Below are 23,967 nucleotides of genomic sequence, written 5' to 3' on the forward strand. Positions count from 1 at the left end.
CAAGAGGTATGCTTTTGGCACCAGGAAATCCCCAACAGTCACCCATTTCATCGGTATTTACGTAGATACTTCCCTAGACCCGTGTTCCTTGAAGATGCTACCAATCTTGGTAAGTGAATGTTTTATTCAAGTATGGCTCACGTGTCACATCTTCCTTCCCCAGTGACCTCCTGCCCCCCAATTACAGCAAAGCTCAGCTGACTGAATGGCGTTCTACTCTCAACTCCCTGAATGAGCACCTCGGTGAGTGAGGTTTGTGGGATCCCACTTGAATGTCGCCAGAACTCTGCTCAAGTAGTAGCACTGTAGCAGCTTCAGTCTGTCAGCCAGTCATTTATGTGAGAGTCTGTTATAAACTCAGGAGTAGGTGGCAAGTCCCTCTTGGGGAAGAAGGGTTGGGGTGTGGAGAGAAGAGTAAGCTCTGAGGGTTTATCTCGGACCCCCAGACCTTGCCTGGCAGAGCCCCTCCTCCTCCCCCCACCTCCCAAGTCACTGCCCAGCTGGTCCCACACTCTGACCCCTGACCACAGCATGGAGCCAGAGGGATGGCTCCAAGGACCACCTATGAGGATGGCTCAGGGGCCAGATCCTGGATGTATGAGGTGCACTGTCCCCACTCTGGGACCTAGGGGAAGTCATGGCCTCTCTTGGCCTCAAATTACTCCTCCATAAAATAGGAATCTCAAGAGGAGTGATAAAGGTACCTACCTTGTGGGGTTGATGTAAGAATCACGTGCAATCCTGCAGTCCAGTCATAGTTCAGTGCCTGGCTTACTCAGTGCTCAAGAATAAATAGTAATGTTTAGAAATTCTCTATAACTAGGGTCCTCAAACTCCAGCCCATGGGCCACTGCCCGTTAGTAAATAAGGTTCATTGGGACACAGCTCCACTCATTTGTTTACATACTGTCTCTGGCTGCTTCTGCTCTATAACAGCAGAGATGAGTGGTTGCAGCAGAGACTGTATGGCTCTCAAAGCTGGAAATATGACTATCTAGCAGAGTTTGCCAAGTCTTGCTCTAGAAGATATATTCAATACAATATTTCAGTTTCCTTTGAGGCAACCCAGTAAGGTCAGTGCCAAGGAAGTGATCATCCAGTTGAGACCTGCAAGGCAAGTACAAGGTAGCCAGGTCCAGGGGTCAGGGGAGCTTTCTAAGCCGGAAGACTAGTACGTGGGGAGGCTGAGAGGTCAGACAGAGCTGGGGCCTTCAGGGAAAGGAGAAGGTGGCAGGCGAGGCTGGAAGATGCCAGAGGGCCAGACTGTGCTGGCCATGTGGCCATGTGCAAAAGGCTGAACTTTATCCTAAAAGCAGTGGGAACCCAGTGGAAGGTTCTGAGCTGGGAGTGATAAGGTTAGAGGGGGGAACGGATCAGAGGGGTACAGGAACAGAAGCACAGAGACCCGGGGGGGCTTCATCATAGTGACTTCATAGGAAGGGTGGAGGTGTGCTGGCCTAGGCAGAGGCCTTGGGGATGGGAGAAACCAGCTTATGGCCTCTCCTCACCAGTTCCACTACACATCTACCCTCCCCAGTGTTCTTTTTTTTTTGCGGTACGCAGGCCTCTCACTGTTGTGGCCTCTCCCGCTGCGGAGCACAGGCTCCGGACGCGCAGGCCCAGCGGCCATGGCTCACGGGCCCAGCCGCTCCGCGGCATGTGAGATCTTCCCGGACCGGGGCACGAACCTGTGTCCCCTGCATCAGCAGGCGGACTCTCAACCACTGCGCTACCAGGGAAGTCCTCCCCTCCCCCAGTGTTCTAACTGCCATTCAGCCTGCCCTCCTCCCAGCCCTTGTCAAGGAACAACCACCACACAATCTTTGTGTTATCTTTCAGTTTCTAGAACTGCCAGGAACATTAAACTTCAGTTCCTTATCTTAGACACCAAGAGATACACTGAGGTGACTATAAACCAGAAACAGTAGGGCGGAGGAAGAGGAGAAGATCAGTCAATCAATCAGTCCATCAGCTTTGGAATGTTCTGCTGGTCCATTCGCTTCTTAAGGGGTTCACCACAGACATGATCTGTAAACACTCCTTAATTTGCACCTGGTTACTGTTTTGTGACTTGGTGCAACTCCCCCAAAAGAGTTTCACCAGCCTCAAAACTGAGTCAAGAATTAGGGTCAGAACAGAAAAAGGTGGCTCCTTATTTGAGGTCCTTATCTTGGGGTGTTGGGAACTTTGAGGCAAGGGAGATAGCAGCCCCTGATCTAAATTATCCCCACTATTGAGGCTCTTGGCTGGGGAGAAGCCTCTTCCCTGAGCGACGGGGAAACTCCTCTTCCCAACCTCCCCTCTTCTTCTGGAAGAGCTGCTGATGTCTTTTTTCCACCTATGGAGACGCCTACCACGTGGACTGCATGACGCGGATCCGCTTGCAGTATGAGAAGACCTGGCAGGAGTGCCTGGCCCAAGTGCAGAAGTGCAAGGTGGGTGCCCCTCCTGGCCGTCTGAGGAGGGGAGCACAGGTCCTGCCCCTGCCCCTCTCCAGCCCGCACCCCCTGCTTTCCCTCCACGCTGGCCTCTGGGCATTCTGAAGCTGTTCCCTCAGCCTGGACCCTCTTCTCCCCAGCTGTTCCCACCTACCCCTCAGTGGCCCCCAACGTGACCTCCTCCAGGAAGCCTTCCCTGACCCCACGGACAAAGTTTTACCCTCTGATCACCTCAGCCTTCACCCTTGACCCTTTGTATCACTTCACTTTATTTATTCAGTGGAGGTCATGTCATGGGAGTTATTTCCAATGCTTCCCTTTTGTAGATAGTGTTGCCACTGGCATCACACACAACTTCACTCCACCTGCCCACCTCTGTTAGAGGGTGAGACAGCGAGTCCTCTCACAACCCCCTTCCATTACAATGCCTGGTTTTCTGAGGTGCAAGGACATACTGTGTCAGAATGCCCCCTCCCTGCCTCCTTGGGAAAACTTTAGATGAAAAACCCCCAAAAGCCTAGTCATTTTGAAGATGGTGTAACCTGCCGGCTCTGGCGGTAGGAGTCCCCAAGCCATGAGGGTCTCAGCTGCGGGCCCCAAGAAGCGCCTGTTCCTCCATCCACCCCTCACGTGTGTGTCTGTCGAGCTTTGGCTCTGCCGCCAAGACTCTGAGGTGAGCAGAGTTCAGGGGAGCAGAACGCTCGCCAGCGCGGTGCACGGTGCGCACGCTGTGGTCTCTGGGGGCTGTGCCACATCTTGCACCCACTCTCATCAGATCCTACAAGGCCCTGCAGAGTGGGTGTCGCTGGCCCCATCTGGAGGTGAGAAGACCCGTTTGCAAAAGGCCCAGGGGCTGTCCGAGCCCACAGGGCTCTGCCCACTTGCTCTGTGGCCTTAGGGGCAGTCACGTGCCTCTCAGTCAGCCCTTTAGGGGCGTCAAACTTTAGGAGTAAAGCCTGGAGGGAAACCTCGTGCCCTTGGAGAGCCTCCCCAAGACCACACCCCCAGCGCTCACCACCTCATCACTCACGCCCTCCCCAGAGCCCCGTGGTCCTGTGGCCCTGAGTGCTGACGCCTTGTACCCATGCTTATGGCCCCTGGTTGGGTGCATGCAGTGGGTGAATGCTGACGTCCTCATGTACCCCAAGAGCACTCTGAGCCTGACAGAGGGCGCCTGGTGTTCCTGGGCAGCGGCACTGGAAGTATACCACTGGAGACATGTTTTTAATTTGGGGGAGGTTGATTTATTCTAGATTTTGTGCATAAATCAAGTCTTTATTAATATGGAGAGCTGGCTTTCCAGTTGGCCTAATTCCAGACAGGAAATGGGAGCCGTGTCTGGCTTACAGCAACGCTGAGGCCGTGTAGGATGGCGGTTGATGTCTGTAGGGTGTGCAGTAGGACAGTTCTGAGTTCAGATCCCAGTTCCACCACTTGCCAGGTGTGTGACCTCCATCAAGTTCCTTCAGTTCTGTGAGCTTTAGTTTCCTATCTGCCAAACGGGGCTAATGAGAACACCTCTGGGGGATTCAGTGAACAGGGGCAGCACACAGCACCTGGACACAGTGGGCAGATAAAGCTGGACTGTCTCCACCGCTGTGGGAGTTTCCGCCGAGTTCTCAGGGATGGCTGGGAGGTGATCTCAGGGGGCAGCACCAGCCCTGAGGTGAAGCCCCCATCAGTCCTAAGCCGGGCTCTGCCTTGTTCCTCTCCAGAAGCAGCTGCTGGACTGGAAGGCCTTCACTGAGGAGGAAGCAGAGAGCCTGGTGAGCCCGTCCTTCTTCCAGATGGTGGGAAATCTCCAGAGCAAGGTGGAGGAGGAGCTGGAGGTCTTGGATGTGCGTAACTGGGGACCCGTGCAGCTGGAGAGCAGGGTGGGGGGTACCCGGCGTGCTGGGCTGTGAGAGGCGTGGGAGCGCAGGGGCTTACGACTCTGCTGTCACTGGTGCGTGCAGCCCCTCGGAGCAGTGCCCCTGTGCTGGGTGCTCCAGGCTCACCCCTTGATGCCTCAGTCACCTGTGGACTCCAGTTGAACCGTCTCGGGCAGTGAGTGCTCCCCGAGCCCTTGCCGAGTCTAGGTGCTGAAGGTCACGAGGAGCAATAAGCCTGCATCCCATGATGCTTAGAGTCTAGAGCAGGGGTCAGCAAACGTTTTCTGTAAAGGGCCAGATAGTAAGTATTTTAGGCTGTGTGGGCTGTCAGGTTTCTGGCACAGATTCTCGCTCTGCTGCCGTTACACAGAAGCAGCCCTATGCAATGCAGAAATGAGTGGGTATGGCTGTGTTTCAATAAAACTTTATTTATGGACACTGAAATTTGAATTTCATGTAACTTGTACATCATTAAATATCTTCTTTAGGTTTTCTTCAGCCATTAAAAAATGCAAAATCTGTGCTTAGCTTCCAAGGTTAAACAAAAATAGGCAGGGGGCTATATTTAGCTCACAGGCCACAGTTTGCCAACCCCAGACCCTAGGAGAGTATAAAAGACACACATGAAAGAGGGAGAGGTGAGGATTTAACAGTAGACTGTGGTGTTTGGCTCAGGTGCTGAGTCAGGGAATCCAAAGAAGGAGGGATACCCCAGGCCAAGGTGGGTATGGCCCACCTGATGCCAGGCTGGTGTCTAGGGTGGCACCTTCTTCTCTGTAGGCCCCAAACTCCATCTTTTTCCTGTCAGGGACTTCAGTGGACACGGGGCAGGTCTAGAGATGGGGCTTCAGGTCAACCAGTCCAAGGGCATGGCCTTGGACAGACCAGAAATGCTGTCCCAGCAGAGAGGGGACCGTGAGCCACGATGTGACACAGAAGATAACCTTGAGGGATGGTGCCCAGGCAGTGATGGCCAGTGACATGGGCCTCCACTGGCCGGCGAGGGAGCCCTGTGAGTGGGGCTCTTCTCCTCAGCCTGGGCCGGTTGGCACTTAAGGCCCCTTCCCTGGGTTCCTCCACCGCAGAAATCCTTCGAGGCCGTGGCGAAGCAGACAGAGAGGCAGAGCGCAGACCTCTTCGGCTATTTCCAGGAGGCTGTGCAGCTGTGGGAGGTACATCGGAGCGTGCTGTCGAAGCAGGAGCTGGAGCTCGAGAAGAGGATGGAGCAGCAGCGGCAGAAGCACAGCCACGAGAGCCAGGTGTGGGCCCGGCATCCAGGTAGCCCCCACGAGGCATGCGCGAAGGGCCACACCCAGGCTGTCAGCTGCCCAGTGGCTCTGCTTGGTGGCCCGTGAACTCAGCCAGCGTTCAGATGCAAAACAAAGAAAAAGAAGTTCAATCCATACTTCACACCATATTTTATGTATTTTATTTTTATAGAAAAATTAACCCCAAATGTATCTTAGACTCATATGTAAAACCGCAAGCTATAAAACTTGAGCAGATAGGAAACTGAGGCTCACCTTGGTCACGGGGCTGCATGGGAGCAGAAGAATCCTACCAGAGTCAGGTCCAGGTTGTGCGATGACTGCCGGATCCAGACATGTCTGTGAGGGGGTCTGTGTGAGAGACAGACAGACTGGGGGGCATGGAGCATCTACCTCTGGCAGTCATCCTGTCCCCACAGGACATGAGCTGGCCCCCACCCACCTGCCTTCACACAGTCTAGGGATGGAGGGGTGCACTCAGCATCTGACGTCAAGCACAACAAGTGAGAGGAGAGCAAGGAGTGGGTGCCTCCGGAAGGTGTAGCAGGGTCTGCCTGGGCGGGCTGGGGGTGAGGGACATGTCCCTGAGGAGTCCCATCTAGGCGGGGTCTCCAGGGATATAAAGTAGACAGAGAAGAACATTCCAGGCAGGGAAAAGAGCCCAAAGGCCCAGAGCAGTGAGAGTAAGGGTGGTGGTACATTTGGTGCCCCTTTTGTAGAAAAGAGCCTGCCCGGGGCACCTGGACCTCAGCTCCAGGGGCAGGGTCTCTGCGTGTCACGTACACTCGTCGAGCTCTGGTAACTCACATCTGCTTCCTTCTGTTTGGGGTGTGGCTGCCAGGCCCAGGAGGCTCACCTCGGTAAGCTCTTGGACCAACTGAGGCAGCAAAGCTGTGAGAATACCCTGAAGTTACACCTGGAAAAGGCCAAAGATTTTCTGAAGAATATGAAATGCAGGTAGGCAGACCAGACGCCAGAAGGGGATAGCCTGGAATTCATATTCAGGATCAGAGGGTGCCTGCCTAGGAGCCCAACCCAATGATGTCTCCAACTTCAGAGACCATTGTGGTTCTTTGCAGCTCTACCCTCAGCCAACACAAAAGGTTTCAGGGAGAACTTTGATCAGAAAAGTTTATGGAGGGAGGTTTCTAGGCCATGTAGTTTAAAGGTCAAGAGCATGGACCCTCCCCCCACCTTCTTAAATTTTAAAACATACATGCTTTGTTAAAGAAAAAAAAGTTAACAAATACAAACACATAGGAAATTCTCCTAATTTCTGCCCAACTCATCCTTTTTGTGAACATAGACATTTATAAATGTGGATATATATATACACATACAGTGTTTTTAAAATAAGAATTGTTCTATAACTGCAGATATATTTTCATTTTTAAATGACCATCCATTCATTAATATGGATGCTTCATAATGATTTAACCATCCTCCAGTTGATTAGCTTTTTAAGACTGGTGCCAATCTCTCAATATTAAAAACAGTTCCCTGTAAACTATCTTGTACCTTTGTGCCTTTGTACAACTAATTCTGTAAGGACTATTCACAGAAATGGAACTGCACTGCCAATTGGCTGCAGTACTTAGATTCAGAAGTACGTTTTAAAGCAAATAAGTAACCCCCTGAACCTTGGTCTTCTTACCTAGGGAACAGATAAAAGTCTGGGCCTTGGGGTTTTGGAGTGCTTGATGGGATGATATAGGTAGAGTTCAAGGACAGGGTTAGTACAGTAGACAGGAAGTGGGAACCCATGTTACAGCATGCAGAGAACTCTCTCGCATGTGTTTCCTAAATGTTCTACAAAGAGTATGTATTCTTTGTATGATCAGAAAAATAGCAAAACAAACCAAAGACTTATTGTAAAAGGAAACCTACGCGGTAGCTCTGCGCAGGACTAAACACCAGATACAAGCCCACCTCCATGTGGTCCCAGGCATGGCTCTTGGCTGGGGTCTCTCACACCCAGCTGACCCCCCTTAGACAGTGGTCTCACCTCCCTGCCTCCCAGGTATGAGAGTTTTCATGTCCTCCTGACAAAGGAAGTGATGGAGTACCCAGCGATCATACTGAAGGAACTCAACTCCTACAGCTCCACCCTCAGCCGACACTTCTGTGTTCGTGAAATCTTTGAACAGGTATGGAAAGGCTTACAAAAAATCCCAGCTGCTCACCAAGGAGCAATGGGGAGAGGATGACTTCTAGGTCTTATTTGCCTCAATTTTGATTGCCTCTCTGGACTGTGGGGAGTTAGAATCATGTCAGGACATCAAGGAGTGAGAAGCTAAAAGCGTCTCCTAAAGAGACCATCTCTTCTCATATTAAAAGAGGTTGAAAGGCTCAGAATCCAGGCCTCAGGCTTGAATGGAATTAATTAAAAGGCTAATTTATGTGACTTTGAGTTCCATTCACCCAACTCACCACTGCTGCATAACCCTCCTAAAATACAGCTCTGATGTACCCACTCTCCTGCTCAAAAGGCCCTCACCAGCTCTGCAGCCCCTACCAAACCCAGCCCACAGTCCCTAGATGACCTCAGAGGCCCCCCGCATCTGGTTCCCGCCCTGACTCTCCCTGCTTCAGCAAACTCCTCACTCTTCCTGCATCTGCCACTGCCCCCTGCCCTTCCTCACCCTGCTCCTCTGCTGGGATCCTTCTGTTTCCACACACCCCAAACCCACCCATACTTCCAGCCACTGCCAGTGACAAGATCCCACCCACTCACTCTGACTCTCATCTCCCCTTCCTCACCCCGTCACCTCTCCTTTCCCTGAACGTGCTTGTACGTTGGTCGCTGTCAAATGCAGGAGTTCAGGGCATCCTACTGGAAGGGGTTTTCTGAGGGGCAGGTGTGCCCTCCTAACTTTCGTCCAGCTTTGACTGCCCTCAGCAGTGCCCTGCACATAATTCAGACACACTGAGTGCTCCCTGGTAAACGCACAAATGCCCGGAGTGTCCTGGTCTGACTCTCCCAGAGTTGGCTCTTTCCCACGCACGCACCCAGAGTCCTGCATGGCCAGGGCTGAAGATACTTGTGGCTGACACTGAACTTGGTGCGGGTTTCCTATAGGTGTGGGGTTCCTGACTCCTCAGAGAATCCCTCCCCTCAGCAGGGATCCCTGTCCCAATTGCTCGTAAATGCTTCATGGGGCACCTGGCTTGAGGCAGAACTCAAGCTGTCAGTGGGGAAGCTCACTACCTTTGAGATCCATCTGGTTGCCTGGGTTAAAGTGTAGGTGCTACTGTGGTCTCTGTGTCACAGGGAGGACACTGAGCCCGTAGGGTTTAAGGGGCTTGCCCAAGGTCACCCAGCTTGTGAGGAGCTGGAATTCAGATCCACACTTATCCATGACACACTATATCCACAACTTCACCCACAGCCTGTGAGAGAGGGAATTTGTAGTGTTGACGAGGGGGCTCCCAGATCTTGTAAATCATGTTCATTCTGTATGTTTGCATCCAGCACTGGGTGCAGCAGATTCCTGCCCCTTTGTTTGCATCCCTCCATTTTTACTTTCTTGCTTTTTGCTCCAGATCACTACTAAAAATGTGTCAGAATGAGATTTTATTCTGTGATTGCCATTGTGTGATGAAAGCTTTGCTAGCCTGCTTGGGATTAAGGAAAACTGACTGGGAACACCCTGATTACCCCTGTGAAATAAGTGGTCAAGGCCTGCATCAGCTGTAGAAGGGGAGGGGAGGGGCCTTTTCCTTAAAAGAAAAGATACACCCTCAGAAGTGGCACTCTGCTCATTCAGTGTCCGTGTTTTTGCCTTGTAGAACTTGGAGGGTGAAGTCATTTTCCGACTGAGGGCACCAGGTAACACTTTTACAATTCAAGTCTGAGTCTCCCCGACTCCACGCTTGTATATCTGGGGGCTGGGGAGGCCCAATCAGGCTGCATTGGTAACCTGTCTCTTCCTGGGCTTTGGGTTTGGTCATCAACAGAACCACATGGAAAGCAATTCCAGGAGAGAATGAGAAAACTGAGGGGAAAACAAAGGCCTAAAGCAGACACGAGCAAAGGTGAGGAAAGCTTAAGTAGGGGAACGAGTTCCCCCAGGCCAGTGGAAGACATACAAGAAGAAGAAGATGAAGAAATCGAGTCCCCCACCACTCAAGAGGTGGTAGTAAGGCCACAGGAAAAGTCTGTACTGAGTGAAGAGATGGATGAGTCCAGAGAGGACCCTATTCCCGGATTAGAAGAAATGCAGGTTGAAAGAGACAGCTCCTTAAAATCACCCCTGAACCAGGCAAACATGATGGTTCATGAAGAAGAAGAGGAGGAGAAAAAGGAAAAGGTGGAGGAGGAGAGGGAGGAAGAGGAGGAAGAGCGTGAGAGTTCATCTATGGATGAGGTAGGCCAGCAGCGGATTCACTCTTGGGTATGGAAGGTGTGCTGTGTTCACTCTGTGTGTCCCTAAGACAAGCTGGGGTCCCCTGTGGCGCAGTCTCCACTGGGATACATATAGAGAATAATAAATGTATGCACACCTTTTATTTTTGTCAGCAGGGATCCAATTCTTATCTCACAGCAATGCTTTTTTTTTTTTTTTTTTTTTTTTTTTTTTTGCGGTACGCGGGCCTCTCACTGTTGTGGCCTCTCCCATTGCGGAGCACAGGCTCCGGACGCACAGGCTCAGCGGCCATGGCTCACAAGCCCAGCTGCTCCATGGCACGCGGGATCTTCCCGGACCGGGGCACGAACCCGTGTCCCCTGCATCGGCAGGCGGACTCTCAACCACTGCGCCACCAGGGAAGCCCAGCAATGCTTTTTAAAATTCACCTTCCTCTCCTCACATCCCATCTTGCAACCTACTCTGAAGTCACCCCTCGACTTTCCTCATCCCTCCCTGGTCCTCCCTCTTTCCCAGCTCCTCTTTATTGTGTAGACCAACTTAGCTCCTCCATTCCTTCTCCCTTCCCATCCTCTGCTTATGCAAGAAAAAAGATCCATATCCAAGTTGGCAGATAGCTCCCCTTAGAGTGCAGGGAAGTAACTCTCATATTAATAAATCTTGTCCTCAAAACACATTCAAACTCACAGAACAGTAATTTGAATTCCATAATCATGAAATTGCAAAAGACTCTTTTCCTATATTGCTGTGGAAGAATTGGCATAGGAGACCTCTTTTTGAACAGGGACCCCAAACTCAAATGCCCACAGGCATGTAATAGAAAAGAGTGGACACCAAGTGTAAAATAGTGACACATGAGAGAGACTACTGTCTTAGTCCTTTCAGGCTGCGCTAACAGAACACCACAGACTGGGTGGCTTATAAACAGCAGATAATTATTTCTCACAGTTCTGGAGGCTGGGAATTCAAGATCCAGGCGCTGGCAGCTTCAGTGTCTGGTGAGGGCCTACTTCTTGGTTCACAAACGGCTGCCTTCTTTCTGTGTCCTTGCATGGTGGAAGGGCCAAGAGCTCTCTGAGATCTCTTTTATAAGGGCACTAACCCCATTCATGAGGGACGGCTCTGCCTACGTGACCTAATAACCTCCCAATGCCCACCTACAATCACCAACACACTGGGGATATGAATTTTGGAGGGACGTCAACGTTCAGTCGATGGCAGCCATGCAGCCATTATTCAGTTCCAGCCAACAATGCCCTGTGGGAATGTAGTCTCAGAATTGCCAGATTTTCTGGTTTTAAAAAGAAATCAGAAATCCAGATTTTTAGGTGGAATTTCCCAATTTTAAAAGGCACTGTATGGGTAAAAAGCAATTATAGGCAAGATTTGTCCCACAGGTTTACAACCTCTGATGTCAAGGAACCTGTGGTAGGGATCACCAAGTCTGTTTGATGATGGCAAGTCTAAAAGTCTTGTTTTCTGCTTAGGTCAGAGCCCAGGAAGAGAGTCTGGGAGCGGTCTCCCACGAGGAAATGGAGTCCTTCACAACGTCCAGTGGAAACACTTACTTTGTCTTCCTGCCCCTGGAAAAAGAAGAGAGTAGCAAGAGGCCCCATTCCAACCTTTCTGCCATTCTCTTCAATGACACTTCCAGTGCCAATGTCCTAGAACAAGTGATCATTCTATCCAGACTAGTTTTAGAAATTAAGAAACAGTGAGTAAAAAACCCTTTTATTCTCATTCTCCTTGAGTTTTATTAACAAGGTGAAATAGTATAATGGAAGATTGGACTAGTTTCGATGGAATAGAAAACAAGTAGGTAACTGAGGGTAGAGATGAGAAACACAACACAAAGTAGCAGATGTCCAGGGATTTTTCGCAGTCACAGATATCCTCTGTGAGAGTGAGCCCTCTGCCTGTCCCAGGATGACTTGCTGGCCTGGGCCTTGTATCAATACATAAGAAACAGGGTTTTCCCTGAAGGTGTTTCTGGGTTCTAGATCCTGGCATGCCTGTTAATATTAGAGTTCCTTTTCTTTTTTAGGAAAATTATATAGATATAGACCATAGTTATGAGTATATCAGTATGGTATTTTGCTCTGGTTATGTGACACATTTAATGTAGAAAATTGAAAAAAGTACAATGAAGAATATAGAATAATTTTACCACTGAACATTTACTGCCCCTAACTCCCAAATTTCTTTCTGATCCTTTATATTTGAATTTGGAACAAATGTGAAAATTTGCATTTGGCTCTTGGATAGCATTTGCATTGCCCTCCTGATACTATAGTGTCATAGCTAGGACTAACCAGCTAGAGATCACCTGGTTAGTCTACCTCCCATGTTTACACATGGACAGGAGACCAGAGGCAGGGAGTAGAAGGAGTGAAGTCAGGCCTTTGGACTCTATTCTCCTTCACCTCAGCAGCATCTCACCTTGAAAATGTCTTCTGACTTGAACCTCATCCTCCTCCTTCCTCTGTCACAGGCCATTGTCTACCCTCTCCATAGACCAGGGAATGAAGAAAAGCAAGGACCACCATCAGAGCTACTATTTATTGAGAAAGTTTAATACTCTCAATAACTAAGAGAGGGGTACTGTAATTAGCTCATTTCACAGGTGATTCTAGAAACTGAAGCTCAGAATTAATAACTTGGACAAGATCTCTGAGATAGGAAGTAGTTAAATCCAGGATATGAACCTAGACCCTGTAATTCCAGAGTCTTGAACCAAACACTATGCCATCTGGCCTTGGGACCAACCAAAAAAATAGTTCTGTGTTCAACGGATTGGATTTGAATGTTGAAGCATAGCATACATACCAAAAACTATGGAAATTATGAGCATATAGCTCAATTAATTACCCAAAGGGAACACACCCAGTAATCAGTACTCGCGGGAAAGACAGCACTACCAACCCCCTTCATGTACCCATCTCACGTCCCTGCCCTCCCTTACCCAAGGATAACAAATATTCTAACTTCTGAATTAGTTTTGCTTGTTTTTGAACTTATTTAAATGGAATCCCATAGAATGTATTCTTTTATGTCCGGCTTCTTTTGGTGAACATGTGTATACATTTCTGTTAGCTATATAACTAAGAGTGGAATTGTTGGGAAATTGACTTATATGTGTGTCCATCTATCTTTTGGTCCATCTGTCTCAGAGGAGATACAACCAAAAGATATTGCCAAAGAGGTTTCAAAAGTGGTTTTGTTTTAACAGTTTACAGCAGTGTATGAGAGTTCCAGTTGCTCCACATCCTCACTTGGTTTTGTCAGTAGTTTTTATTTTAGCCATTCTGGTGTATGTGTAGTGGTCTTTCATTGTGGTTTTAATTAGCATTTTCCTGATGAGTAACAATGCCGTGTACCTTGTCATATACTTATTGGCCATTTAGTAATCTTTCTGTGAAATGCCTAGCCACATTTTTTGCCCATTTTTTTTCTGGTGGATTGCCTATCTTATTTCTTATTAATTTATGTGAGTTATCTATCTCAGATATGAGTTTTTTGTTAGTTAAATACATGGCAAATGTTCATCCCCTCTCTGTGCTTGCCTTTTTTACTCTCTTAAAGGTATCTTTTGATGAACAGAAATTCTTTTAATAAGGCCCTAGTCATCAGTTTTTTTCACTAGGGTTAGGGTAACTTCTGTCTTATCTAAGATATCTTTGCTTGCCCCAAGGTCATGAAAATATTCTCCTGTGTTATCTACCATAAATGTTATAGTTTTAAAATTTCGTAGTTAGATGTACAATTCAACTGGAATTGATTTTTGTTTATGTATGAGGTAGAAGTCAGATTCATTTCTTTCCCATATGGATAACCAGTTGACCCCAGACCATTTGAGAAGACTCTCCTCTCTCCACTGCTCTGCCAGGTCTCGCATCACCACCTCCCCCTGATTGATTACTGTAGCTTTATATTAAGTCTTATTATCTGGTGGTGTGAGTCCTCCAACCTTGACATCCTCCAAGATTGTTTTGACTCTCCTTGGCCGTTTGTATTTCTATATAAGTTTGAAATCAGCTCATCAGTTTCCAAAAGAAGACATTTGCCGAGCTTTTAATTGTTATTGTATTGGATATGTAGATACATTTGGAGAGAACCAACATCTTAACAATATATAGCCAAGAAAATCACTCTACATTTTAACAGGATGAAATAATAAACTGGGAAGAATATTTGCAACTCACATCTCAGTTAAAGGACCTCATGTTCCCAATACATAAAGAGATCCTAGAAATTAATAAGAAAAAAGGCAACTACACACTAGAATGATGGACAAAAGATATTAATGGATAGTACACAGAAAAAGAAATTTAATAGTCTTAAACACATGAAAATATGCTCAATCTCAGTCATAATATGACAAAATTGTCAAATTCAAGAGTTTGACAATACATTCTGAAGCTATGGATAAATAGGAACTTTTATTCGTCATTGATGGGAGTTCATGTTGTCTTGCAACAGAAGCCGTTTGGCTGTATCTGCCAGATCCACAAACGTATTTCAGGCTTTGATTCAATAGTTCCCTTTCAGGGAATTTATCCTATAGAAATTGTTCTACACTTGACATATGTACGAGGTTATTCATTGCAGTCTTCTTTGTAAGAACAAATGGTTGGAAACCACCCAGTGTCCTTCAGCAGGGGGTCTGGCTAAATGAATGATGGTCCACCCAAACAAAGAGATACAGTGTAGTGGGAAATAAAATAAGGAAGAAGGAGTAGAAGGGGAAGCACTTTAAGCATCAGTGTGGAAAGATATCTCCCTGCTCACAATTGCTGACCCTCGCTGGTCTCTCCCTTAGTCTTCGAGCTGGCTTTTTTGAGCACTTAGAGAAGTGGTTTGACCAATGTGCCCTCAATGCCCGGGTCATCGTGGCCACCAAGATTGATGAGCTGGATTCAGAACTGGAGCTGCGTCTGCACCTGCACCAGCCAAGAGCCCAGTTCATTGAAAAGGACATCCACAACGTCAGAGCAGGTACTGCAGACCCCCGGTGTCTGTGCCATTGCAACCCCACATTCATTAGCAGCTTGTACCATGCAATGCTTAGCATGTTGTCATCACACGTTGGAAGATGTGCGTGAGGGTTCGTACCTCCCAGGTTGGCAGAGAAGGTTGTACTCAGAATCCTCATTTAAGGTTTTTTTAAAGAAGGTGTTAGATGCTGAAATGAAGAGTATTGTCCTATTTTAGCTTTGTGGATCCCAGATATGCTCACACACCTGTCAGACACACACCTGCATGGCAGATGCCCTAGAGGCAAGCCTGTAGTTCAGGAATCAGAGCTAACAGGCTCAACCTGTCTAGCTGTGGGATTCTGGACAGGTTACCTGACCTCTCTGATCCCTTCCTAACCTGCAGAGGGCATGCTGTTGATGGTAATTAACTCTCCTTGAAATGGTACAGTGAGGAATCATGAGCATCTGGCATAAGCCAGAACCTCCAAAAGTGGTAGCCATTATTTTCAGCTTACAATTTTTAACACTTAAAAAGACATGCCATTCCTCTCTAAGGCAGAGGGCTCCATTAATTGGAGGGAGGGCACTTTTATTTGGATCCTTCAACGGCTCCTGTCAGGTTTTTACTCGAGTCACACTTTAAGCTCCATTATTGACCCTGAAAGCGTCCAGAGAGCCTCCACCTGACCCCACCCAACCTCCTATTGCCTGGAGCAGCGAAAGAGTGTGGACTCCAGAGGCCCAATGCTTGTGGCCTTGGGAGACCAGCTTGACTTTTGGAACCTCGTTGTCCTCATATGGGAAATGTGTGCATTAATTAATAAATATAAACAAAGATGCTCCCTGAAGGCTGGTTTCCTGCCCCTTCCCTGGCTCCTGGCCCAGTGCATAATGTGAAAAACGAGGCTGGAGAAACAAAGCCCCAGAATCCCACTGTTTGTTTTTGGCAGAGCTGAGACCATAGCACTTCCTCCACTCCAGGCAGTAGGAGGTGAGATGAGGTGAGCTGGGACTCTCTGCTAACTCTAAAGGCCTATGATGGGGCTCTTGAAGTCCATTGTAACTGAGGCTCAATGGAAATGAGAAGCCACTGATATAAAGGGACACATGCCAACTGCCCAGCTTTGTGCTGGCTATTTTCTCCCAGGCCTTCGCATCAAGATCCCTGCCCTCCCCAACACCCATCCCACCTGCTCCTGGGGTGGGAGGTGCTCTCCGTCTCCCAGGCTTTGTTCCCTTCTGCTGCAGGCAGGGTATCTCCACCGCAGGCACCTCCCTGATCACAGCTGGCCAGATCCTCCTCTGCAGTTAAAGACCCAGGGCTGTCTCATATTGGCCTCCCTGAGCTCTGTGTCCATTCCCAGGCCAGGCCCCGGGGAGGGCAGTGGGGACAGGATAAGGGACCTTGGCCTGTAAGGTCCCTGCTCTGTAGCTGGCCCGGGAGAGGCACATCGCTGTCCAGGAAAGCACTGTCCTGAGCTGGCTTGAGATCCTGGAGGGCCTCATCTCCCCTTGTCCTTTTCCAGCCGAACTCTTGCTTCACCAAGAGCGGCTGGACAGCCACTGTGCAGGGGTGATGGAGACGCTGAGGAAGGAGAGGATGATGTTCTGCCAGTTCCAAGAGGAGCAGAACATGAGGAGAAAAGACTTCTGGCGCAAGATTCACGACCTGGAGCACATCTTCTTGAGCACCACCAAGAGCCAGAAGTAAGGGCACTGGGGGTCTCAGCTGTAGCCCTGTGGCCCTAGAATCCCAGCCAGGTGGCTGTTCTCAAAGGAGTGGTTCCCCCACCCTCTGTGGATAATAGAAGGGTCAGGGTTTCCAGAAGGGTTTTCACCTCTTCGCAAGGGTGCAACTGTGTAAAGCATCTGGCCGGGGGCTGGGCATTGGGGGTGGGGGAGCAGCCAAAGAGAGAAAAGGGTGCCCGCGGTCAGAGTGCAGGGGTGCAGATGATGTGCCCTGGAACGTCCATGGTGGGAAAGACCGCTCCTATCAGGGGAAGTCCGGAAGAGCTTCCTGCAGGAGGCCCTCGGGCCTGGGATGGAGAAAGGTGGGGAGGGGGCAGGTTCTCCCGTTGGAGAGGAGCACTGGCCCAGCTCGAGGTGGGGATGCCCTGCTCTCAGGGCAGAGTGAGGGGTCCCGAGAGGCCCCCCCAGGGGTTTGAGGTTAGGCACCTGTGTGCCCAGGGAGGCCTCTGTCAGGTCACCGGTGAGGAGCCCTTGAAGGTGTCTGTACCGTGGTCAGGTGCGCCAGAGGGAGCTGGTTAGGGTAGACTTGGGTGTACAGAGGAAACCTGCAGCCCATGCTTCCAGGAAGTCCCAGGCTCTGGAGCTACGTCTGTGGGAGTGAGTTAGAGAGAGCGGGTGGGGGAAGGAGGGGACGGAGTCAGTAGGACCTGGGGATTCTCTTAGCAATCTGGTGGCAGGGGCCGGACAGAGGAGAGGGCTGCCCTCTGGTCCAGCTCACTGAGAGCCCCACATGCACTGGCATCGTGAATTTCCTTCTAAGGACTCTTTTTCTACCCAGAGAAGACAGGCAGTGGTTCTGGTGACCCCACAGCTGGGCATGGCATGTGGAGCTCAAGCCACCTCCCAGGCTGCCCGCCTGTGCCCAGGTCACCACCCTGCCCTCCCGTGTCCCCCAGGCTGGTCACTGTCAGAAGCACTCTGCACCAGGAGCTGCTCAGCTATGTCAACATCGTCCAGGTGACCCTGCGCAGCTTCCGCCGGTACCTGGAGGAGAGCCTGGGCAAGCTTCGCTACACCAACGTTGAGTTTGTCAGGCACTGCAGGTGAGACCCAGCATCTGGGGCCTCTGTGGACCACTGGGCTTTCTCTATTGAGAGGTGGTCTTGTTTGCCCCTCCATTTTTTAATAGGGATAAAATATCTGTAACATAAAATGATCCATTTTAACCATTTTAGGTGTCCAGTTCACTGGCATTAAGTACATCCACACCGTTGTGCAACCATCACCACCATCCATCTCCAGAACATTTTCATCCTCACAAATTGAATCTCTAAACACTAACTTAAACACAAACTGCCCATTTTGCCCTCCCCCAGCCCCTGGGAACCACCATTCTATTTTCGGTCTCTATGAATTTGACTACTCTAGGGACCTTGTAGAAGTGAAATCACACCAGATTTGTTCTCTTGTGCGTCTGTTTTTTCACTTAGTATAATGTCTTCAGTGCTCATCCATGTCACAGCATCTGTCAGAATTTCATTCCTTCTTAAGGCTCAGTAATATTCCATTGTGTGGATGTACCACATTTTGTTTATCCATTCATCTCTTGATGGACATTTGGGTTGTTGCCCTGCTTCTGTCCTTGAGCTACCTGCATTTGTTTTTCCATGATCTTGTACTTCTAATCTAAAGCCTGGTCAACCACAGTATTTGGACTGCGTGGAAAGGTTCAGGTCTGATCAGTGGATTTATTTCTCCCCAATTATTTTCAGATTGTTCTCAGAGGGAGGCAACTTTTCTTCTGAAGAAATTGACTCACTGTGTCATCGACTGGAGAAGGAAGCTGCCCGGATAGAGTCTGTTGAAAATTTAATCATGATCAACATGGAGAAGATGGAGAGCGAGTACCTGGACCAGGTGAGCGGGCCCCACCACGACCTCTAGCCAGGCTCCCGTGATACCCGCTTACAAGGTGGTTACCTTGCTCACTGCCTGATAGGCTGGTCAAGCCCCCTTTCCAACCATTAACTGAACCTGTCCCCCTCTGCTTCTAAAGTCCAAAAGTTCCAAATTAAGCTCCATTCCTTTACTTTTTCTCTTTCTTTAAGGCTAATGATGTCATCAACAAGTTTGAAAGTAAATTCCATAACCTGTCTGTGGACCTTATTTTCATAGAGAAAATCCAGCGGTTGCTGACAAATCTGCAGGTGAACATCAAGTGCGAGGTAGGACAGATTCATTCTTCATCTGCCCCATGGGACTTGACGTTTATCACACACACCTGCATGTCAGGCACTGTCCCAGGTGCTGGGGATACTGGTGTGGTCTCTGCCCCATGGGACTTGCACTCCAGCCCGGAAGTCAGAGATTAAATTGTAATAGTTTCTAACATCCACTGAGTTATTATGCACCATGCAACCTGCCAGTGGGCTTATTTTGATTAACTGTGTGAGTCCACACAAGAGCTGTGTGAGGCAAGTACTGTTCTTATCCCCATTTTAGAGATAAAGAAACTGAGGCAGAGAGTCATTAAGTGACTTAGGGCAAGAACACAGAGTTCTTAAATGGTGGAGCAAAAATGTGAACCCAGGTCTGACTGACACCAGAAATTCAGGCCTTAACCATGCCAGGCCATCTGGGCTACAGAGGCCATGAGGGCTGTGTGAGGTGTGTGGGGAGGTAGAGGAGAGGATTTCATCTGGACTAGGAAAGTGGTGTTTCCCAAGGCTTGATGGCGAAGGAAGAGCCAGCCAGGCAGGAGGGTGGGGAGCAGTGTCCTGGAGAGATCGTGAAAAAAATCCTGGGGAGCTGGAGCCAAGGGGAGAGAGAGTTTGAGCAAGAAAAAGTGGGGAGCAGTGAGGCTGGGGTGGGGGCCGGGTCAGCAGGGCCGTGTGAGCTGGGCTCCTGGTGTTGGAGTGAGGGTCAGGGCAGTGGGGACAAGGGAAGGGTGCTATTTATTACAATTTTTTAAGCTGTATTATCTTGAAAGGTTTCTTCAAAAACATCACTTTGGGGCTTCCCTGGTGGCGCAGTGGTTGAGAGTTCGTCTGCCGATGCAGGGGACACGGGTTCGTGCCCCAGTCTGGGAAGATCCCACGTGCTGTGGAGCGGCTGGGCCCGTGAGCCATGGCTGCTGAGCCTGCGCGTCCGGAGCCTGTGCTCCGCAACAGGGGAGGCCACAACAGTGAGAGGCCCACGTACCGCAAAAAAAAAAAACCCATCACTTTGATGGTTTCTCTCTCCTGAATGTGTTGCCATTTTAACTTAACCATTCCTTTTTGGAGGAACATCTGGTGGGTTTCACTTATAATATACACAATGGTGTGTTAGACATGCTTGCACTGGAAACTCTGATGGTGTCCATAGGGTGCCTCTCAGAGCTGGAATTACTGGGTTAGAGCATGAATGTTTTAAGGCTCTTTGTACTTTCCAGGTGGCTTGTACAGACATCCCCTCACCAATAGGGCACGAGAGTGTCCTCCTAACGCCCTCAACCAGTACTGCAGGTCACTAGTTTTATTTTTAAAACTTACTATTTGACAGTAAAAAAAAGTCCTTTAAATTTGCATTGATCGAGTTCCTGATACGACTGTGCATTTTTCCCCCTGATTTCATTTTTTCGATACTTAATCCACCTCTCAGATAATGATTTGCCGAACATTTTCTTGATCAAAATAAGTATTCTAGAAACAAATCTCAGAACCTCTGGATTTTCTAGGTGGCAAAATCCAATTTGCAAACAGATGGATTAAATTCTTCTCTGGAACAGCTTCAAAGCAAGGTACAAATGTGCCGAAGCTCAAGGAGAGATGAAAAAGTAAGTGCTCAGTGGATACTAAGCTATGAATAGTAAAGATGCATCAGGCCAGAATCATAAACTGGAAATAAACTTACATCTGTAAGATTTCTCCACCACCAGCGGGGCCTCTGAGCCTTCCTACTTAACTCCTGTTTTATTCAATGGAATTAAGGACGAGAAGAGAAACCAGCCATTGCCCCCGGCCTCTAGCTCCTCCCAGGCAGGCATCTCGAGGCCAGTGAGCACAGGGGCTTGAGTCTGGCCTCCCTCCCCCTCTGATGTCACCAGGCCTCCCTCCCTGTAATTGGAACGCAGCCCTGGATGAATAACAGAGGCAGGAATCTGCCCTCTGAACACCCACCTTTTGTTTGATTTTACTTTTGTTTTGACCATTGCACATAAATTGGTTACTTCCATTTTCTGTGTATAAGCTGTGAAAAGTCCAAATTGGAGCAAAGTCTGGGAGAAGCGAGGTTCCAGGTGCCTGCCAGGCCCTGACCAGCATAGCGGGTCTCTGCGTGTTTACGTTGTTGACTTGCTTGTTTTTCTGCCTCTAGTGCATGTCTCTGTCCCTTGTGCCACCTGCACCCTGGCCACTCCAAGTAATCTTTTCTCCACAGTTCAGCCAGGCACTCGAGAACCAGATGTCCTGGCCAGGGGTTCTGTCTTCCATTTCAGTGACTAAGTTGAGGTTTTATTGTTATTAGCACTGAGAGGACATTTATTTTTCTATCTTTACTGCTTTTTCTTGCATAGTTACGTGTGCTTGGTGAAAAAAGTTTGAACACCCACAAAGCACAGAGTGGAGGATCCGTGTAACCTCTTGTGTTTTCGTGCAGATGTTTCTACACATACACGGGGGAGCAGGGGAAAACCAGCTTAATCTGCTGTGACCGCTTCAGCAGGCCCTTTAGGGACAACTCTCTCTCTTCAGAGCAGAAGCATTTGCTCTCCCACATTTCCTCACTTCCTATCTGATGTGTCAGGGCACTGGGCAGGGTACCAGGGGGCTTGCACAGACCCTGGCATGGGATGGGGAGCATGAGCTTGAGCGGGCGGGTGGTCCTGTGTTGGCAGAGGACACTGGTTGGACACTCCTGCTGGGTGGTGATCAGGAGGCGGAAGCAATGCATCAGATGCTCAGTGAAGGCGCTGGGGACCAGGGAAGGGTGTGGCCAGGGCCATGTGCTCAGTGCCACGTTAAAGAAGACCTTCTGGCTGCTGGGTGCAGAAAGGCAGGGAGGCAGGTAGGAATGAGGCAGAGTGCCAAGACCAAATAGTATCACCACTCGAGACTCCAGCAGGGACATGTTCCAATCCCGGGGTTGAGCGGCGGGGGAATGGGCGGGATTCAGGGTGCATTGGAAACGAAGGGAATGGGAAGAGGTCAAGGCGCCACCTGGCCTGGGTCATCCATTAGGTCAGTGAGCCATTCAGGGAGCAATGTGTGGGGACCACTGAGCGCTGTGCGGGCTGCTTGGGGAAGGTGAACATCCTCACGGGTGCTTCCCTGCCCCCTGCAAGGTATGGTCTGTGGGATTGTTGCTCTAAGGGGTCATGTATTTGACGTATTTGATCTGATAGCCAGATCACCCTCCAGAAAGGCTGTGGCCATTTCACGCCTACCCACCCTCACCATCTTGGGCCAAGTATTTCCTTCTACACGTAGAGCATTAGAACTAGAAGGGATCCTAAGGAACATTCTGTGTCCCCATCACACTGATGGGGAGACTAAGTAGAGCAAGCTTAAATCATTTGCCCAGAACAAACCCATAGAACCAGGAATAGAACTCCCGATGCCCCATCAGGGAAGGATTCACTGCTGCAGTGGAGCCACCTGAGAGAGCCAGCCCAGGGCTCCCCACTCCCACAGGGCCCTCCCTGCAAGTGAGGGGCCTCCATGGAGCCAAGAGGTGTCCTTGCCAGCCAGCCGGTTCCTGCAGTTCACATGGAGTCAGCCTGCCTGCCCGCAGCCTGCTTCCTGTGGCTTTTTCCCTCCATGTTCACACTAGAGAGTGACCACAGAAGACCTCCTTGGCCTTGTTCGAACTTGGAAAGAAAAACTGAGCCAGAGGATTCAGTATCTCAACTGCAAGCTGGACATGGTATCCGTGACTCAAGCGGTCTTTACCGTAAGGAACGGGATGGGGCGGCCGTGGGGAAGAGCAGCTGAGCTGTTGGGTCTGGGCTCCCAGGAAACCCACAGGGCTCAGTAGAGCCCAAGGCAAGAAGATCTCCCAGGCCACTGCTGGACGTCAGGCCTGCTGGGATGCCTTGGAAAGGCCACAGGCTGTGGAGTCAGATCTGGGTTCAAATCCCAGATGGGTCACTTCCCTGCACTGGTCTCTTAGGAGACCCCTCACCTCCTGGCAGCACCTCCTCCTGCCATCAGGGTCCACCAGCTCTCAGGGCAGCCTCACCTCTCAGCCTCTTCCTTCCCACCCGCTGCCATGAGCAGCCACCAGCTTCTCCCCACCCCACCCCCATGGCCTTGTCCAACCCCCCGTCTCTTGCCCGCCTGGCTGCCCTTATCCTCTCACTTCCCCCCATGATCCATTTCCAGAGCTGCAGCCAGACCTCATGTTGGACAAAGCCAGTCTGCCCGTGTCACTCTCCTGCCCTTGGGATAAAATCCAGACCTTTTACCTAGACCTGCGCAGCAACCTCCTCCAAGGTCTGCCCTCCATGGGCACTTCATTTCTCTGGCCCCCCCCCAAGAGATCTCTTCCCCCAGGCCTTCTCTCACCCCCTGGTTTCGTTGGCATGTCCCAGTTCCCCATGAGCCCACAGACCATGCAGTGAGGTCTCCCTTTTAGGAGCCGTCTCCCCTAGACGGTGTGCCCCAAGAGGGCAGAACCCGTCACCCTCACCCCACCCTCTCTCACCAAGCTTTAAACACCAGAGGTGCTCAACCAGCTGCCAGAAGGGCTGTGACAGAGCCAATGGTAGCATAAGCGGACACCCCTCAAGTTCTGCTCTGGCCACCCTCAGGCCCTGCCTCACACTGCCACGCTCTGAACCAGCCCTTCCTTCTTTGGGGAGGCTCTTCCCGCTGTGCCACTAGCGCTAAGCCTCCATCACACCATCAGTACTGCGCCCCACAAGATGAAACTTAGGAGTCCAGCTGGAGTGCTTCCCTTACAGTGCTTACAGTCTAGCGCTGAGCCAAGATGCAGGATAAAATAGGGGACAGTTCAACCAAGCACTCGTGGTGGGCCACCACTCCCACCCTTTCTCTAAGGTCCAACTCGAGGTGGAGGTGGCCACTCACTCATCCATGCACTCATTCACTCACTTGTCCGTTGGTCAGAAACACTGCCTGGGCACATCTACGGGTGGCCTTACAGGTCCGTGACCCTCAGCCTCAGGGAAGACGCTGGAACTTCCCCTTCATAACACTGGCCCCATTTTAGACCATTGTGGTCAAATAAATGTCTTGTCTCCCTGACCAGACTGTAAGCTGCATGAGGGTAAGGGTCACATGTGGCCTCTTCATCCTGTGTCCCATACCCAGGCAGAGGCTTGCAGAAAGCAGGCACTCAAGAAACATTTTTGAAGC

At 49.9% G+C, this 23,967-nt stretch overlaps 1 protein-coding gene across 2 annotated transcripts in view; it reads left to right on the forward strand.

The window, feature by feature from the left end:
* The window catches only part of CCDC180 (coiled-coil domain containing 180), a 56,403-nt gene that overhangs the window by 15,195 nt on the left and 17,241 nt on the right, over positions 1 to 23,967 (forward strand). For both annotated transcript variants that reach the window (XM_081238370.1, XM_081238369.1), the window contains 16 exons: positions 164 to 243; positions 2,347 to 2,435; positions 4,154 to 4,276; positions 5,395 to 5,568; positions 6,419 to 6,534; positions 7,598 to 7,724; positions 9,367 to 9,406; positions 9,535 to 9,944; positions 11,432 to 11,658; positions 14,764 to 14,939; positions 16,447 to 16,627; positions 17,566 to 17,712; positions 18,382 to 18,526; positions 18,718 to 18,834; positions 20,328 to 20,426; positions 22,421 to 22,540. In XM_081238370.1, coding sequence (XP_081094496.1) covers positions 164 to 243; positions 2,347 to 2,435; positions 4,154 to 4,276; positions 5,395 to 5,568; positions 6,419 to 6,534; positions 7,598 to 7,724; positions 9,367 to 9,406; positions 9,535 to 9,944; positions 11,432 to 11,658; positions 14,764 to 14,939; positions 16,447 to 16,627; positions 17,566 to 17,712; positions 18,382 to 18,526; positions 18,718 to 18,834; positions 20,328 to 20,426; positions 22,421 to 22,540 — 2,371 coding nt within the window. The remainder of the gene's footprint in view (positions 1 to 163; positions 244 to 2,346; positions 2,436 to 4,153; positions 4,277 to 5,394; positions 5,569 to 6,418; positions 6,535 to 7,597; positions 7,725 to 9,366; positions 9,407 to 9,534; positions 9,945 to 11,431; positions 11,659 to 14,763; positions 14,940 to 16,446; positions 16,628 to 17,565; positions 17,713 to 18,381; positions 18,527 to 18,717; positions 18,835 to 20,327; positions 20,427 to 22,420; positions 22,541 to 23,967) is intronic.

This window comes from Mesoplodon bidens (assembly GCF_964165515.1).
Source record: "Mesoplodon bidens genome assembly, chromosome: 6".
NCBI classification, from domain to species: domain Eukaryota; kingdom Metazoa; phylum Chordata; class Mammalia; order Artiodactyla; family Ziphiidae; genus Mesoplodon; species Mesoplodon bidens.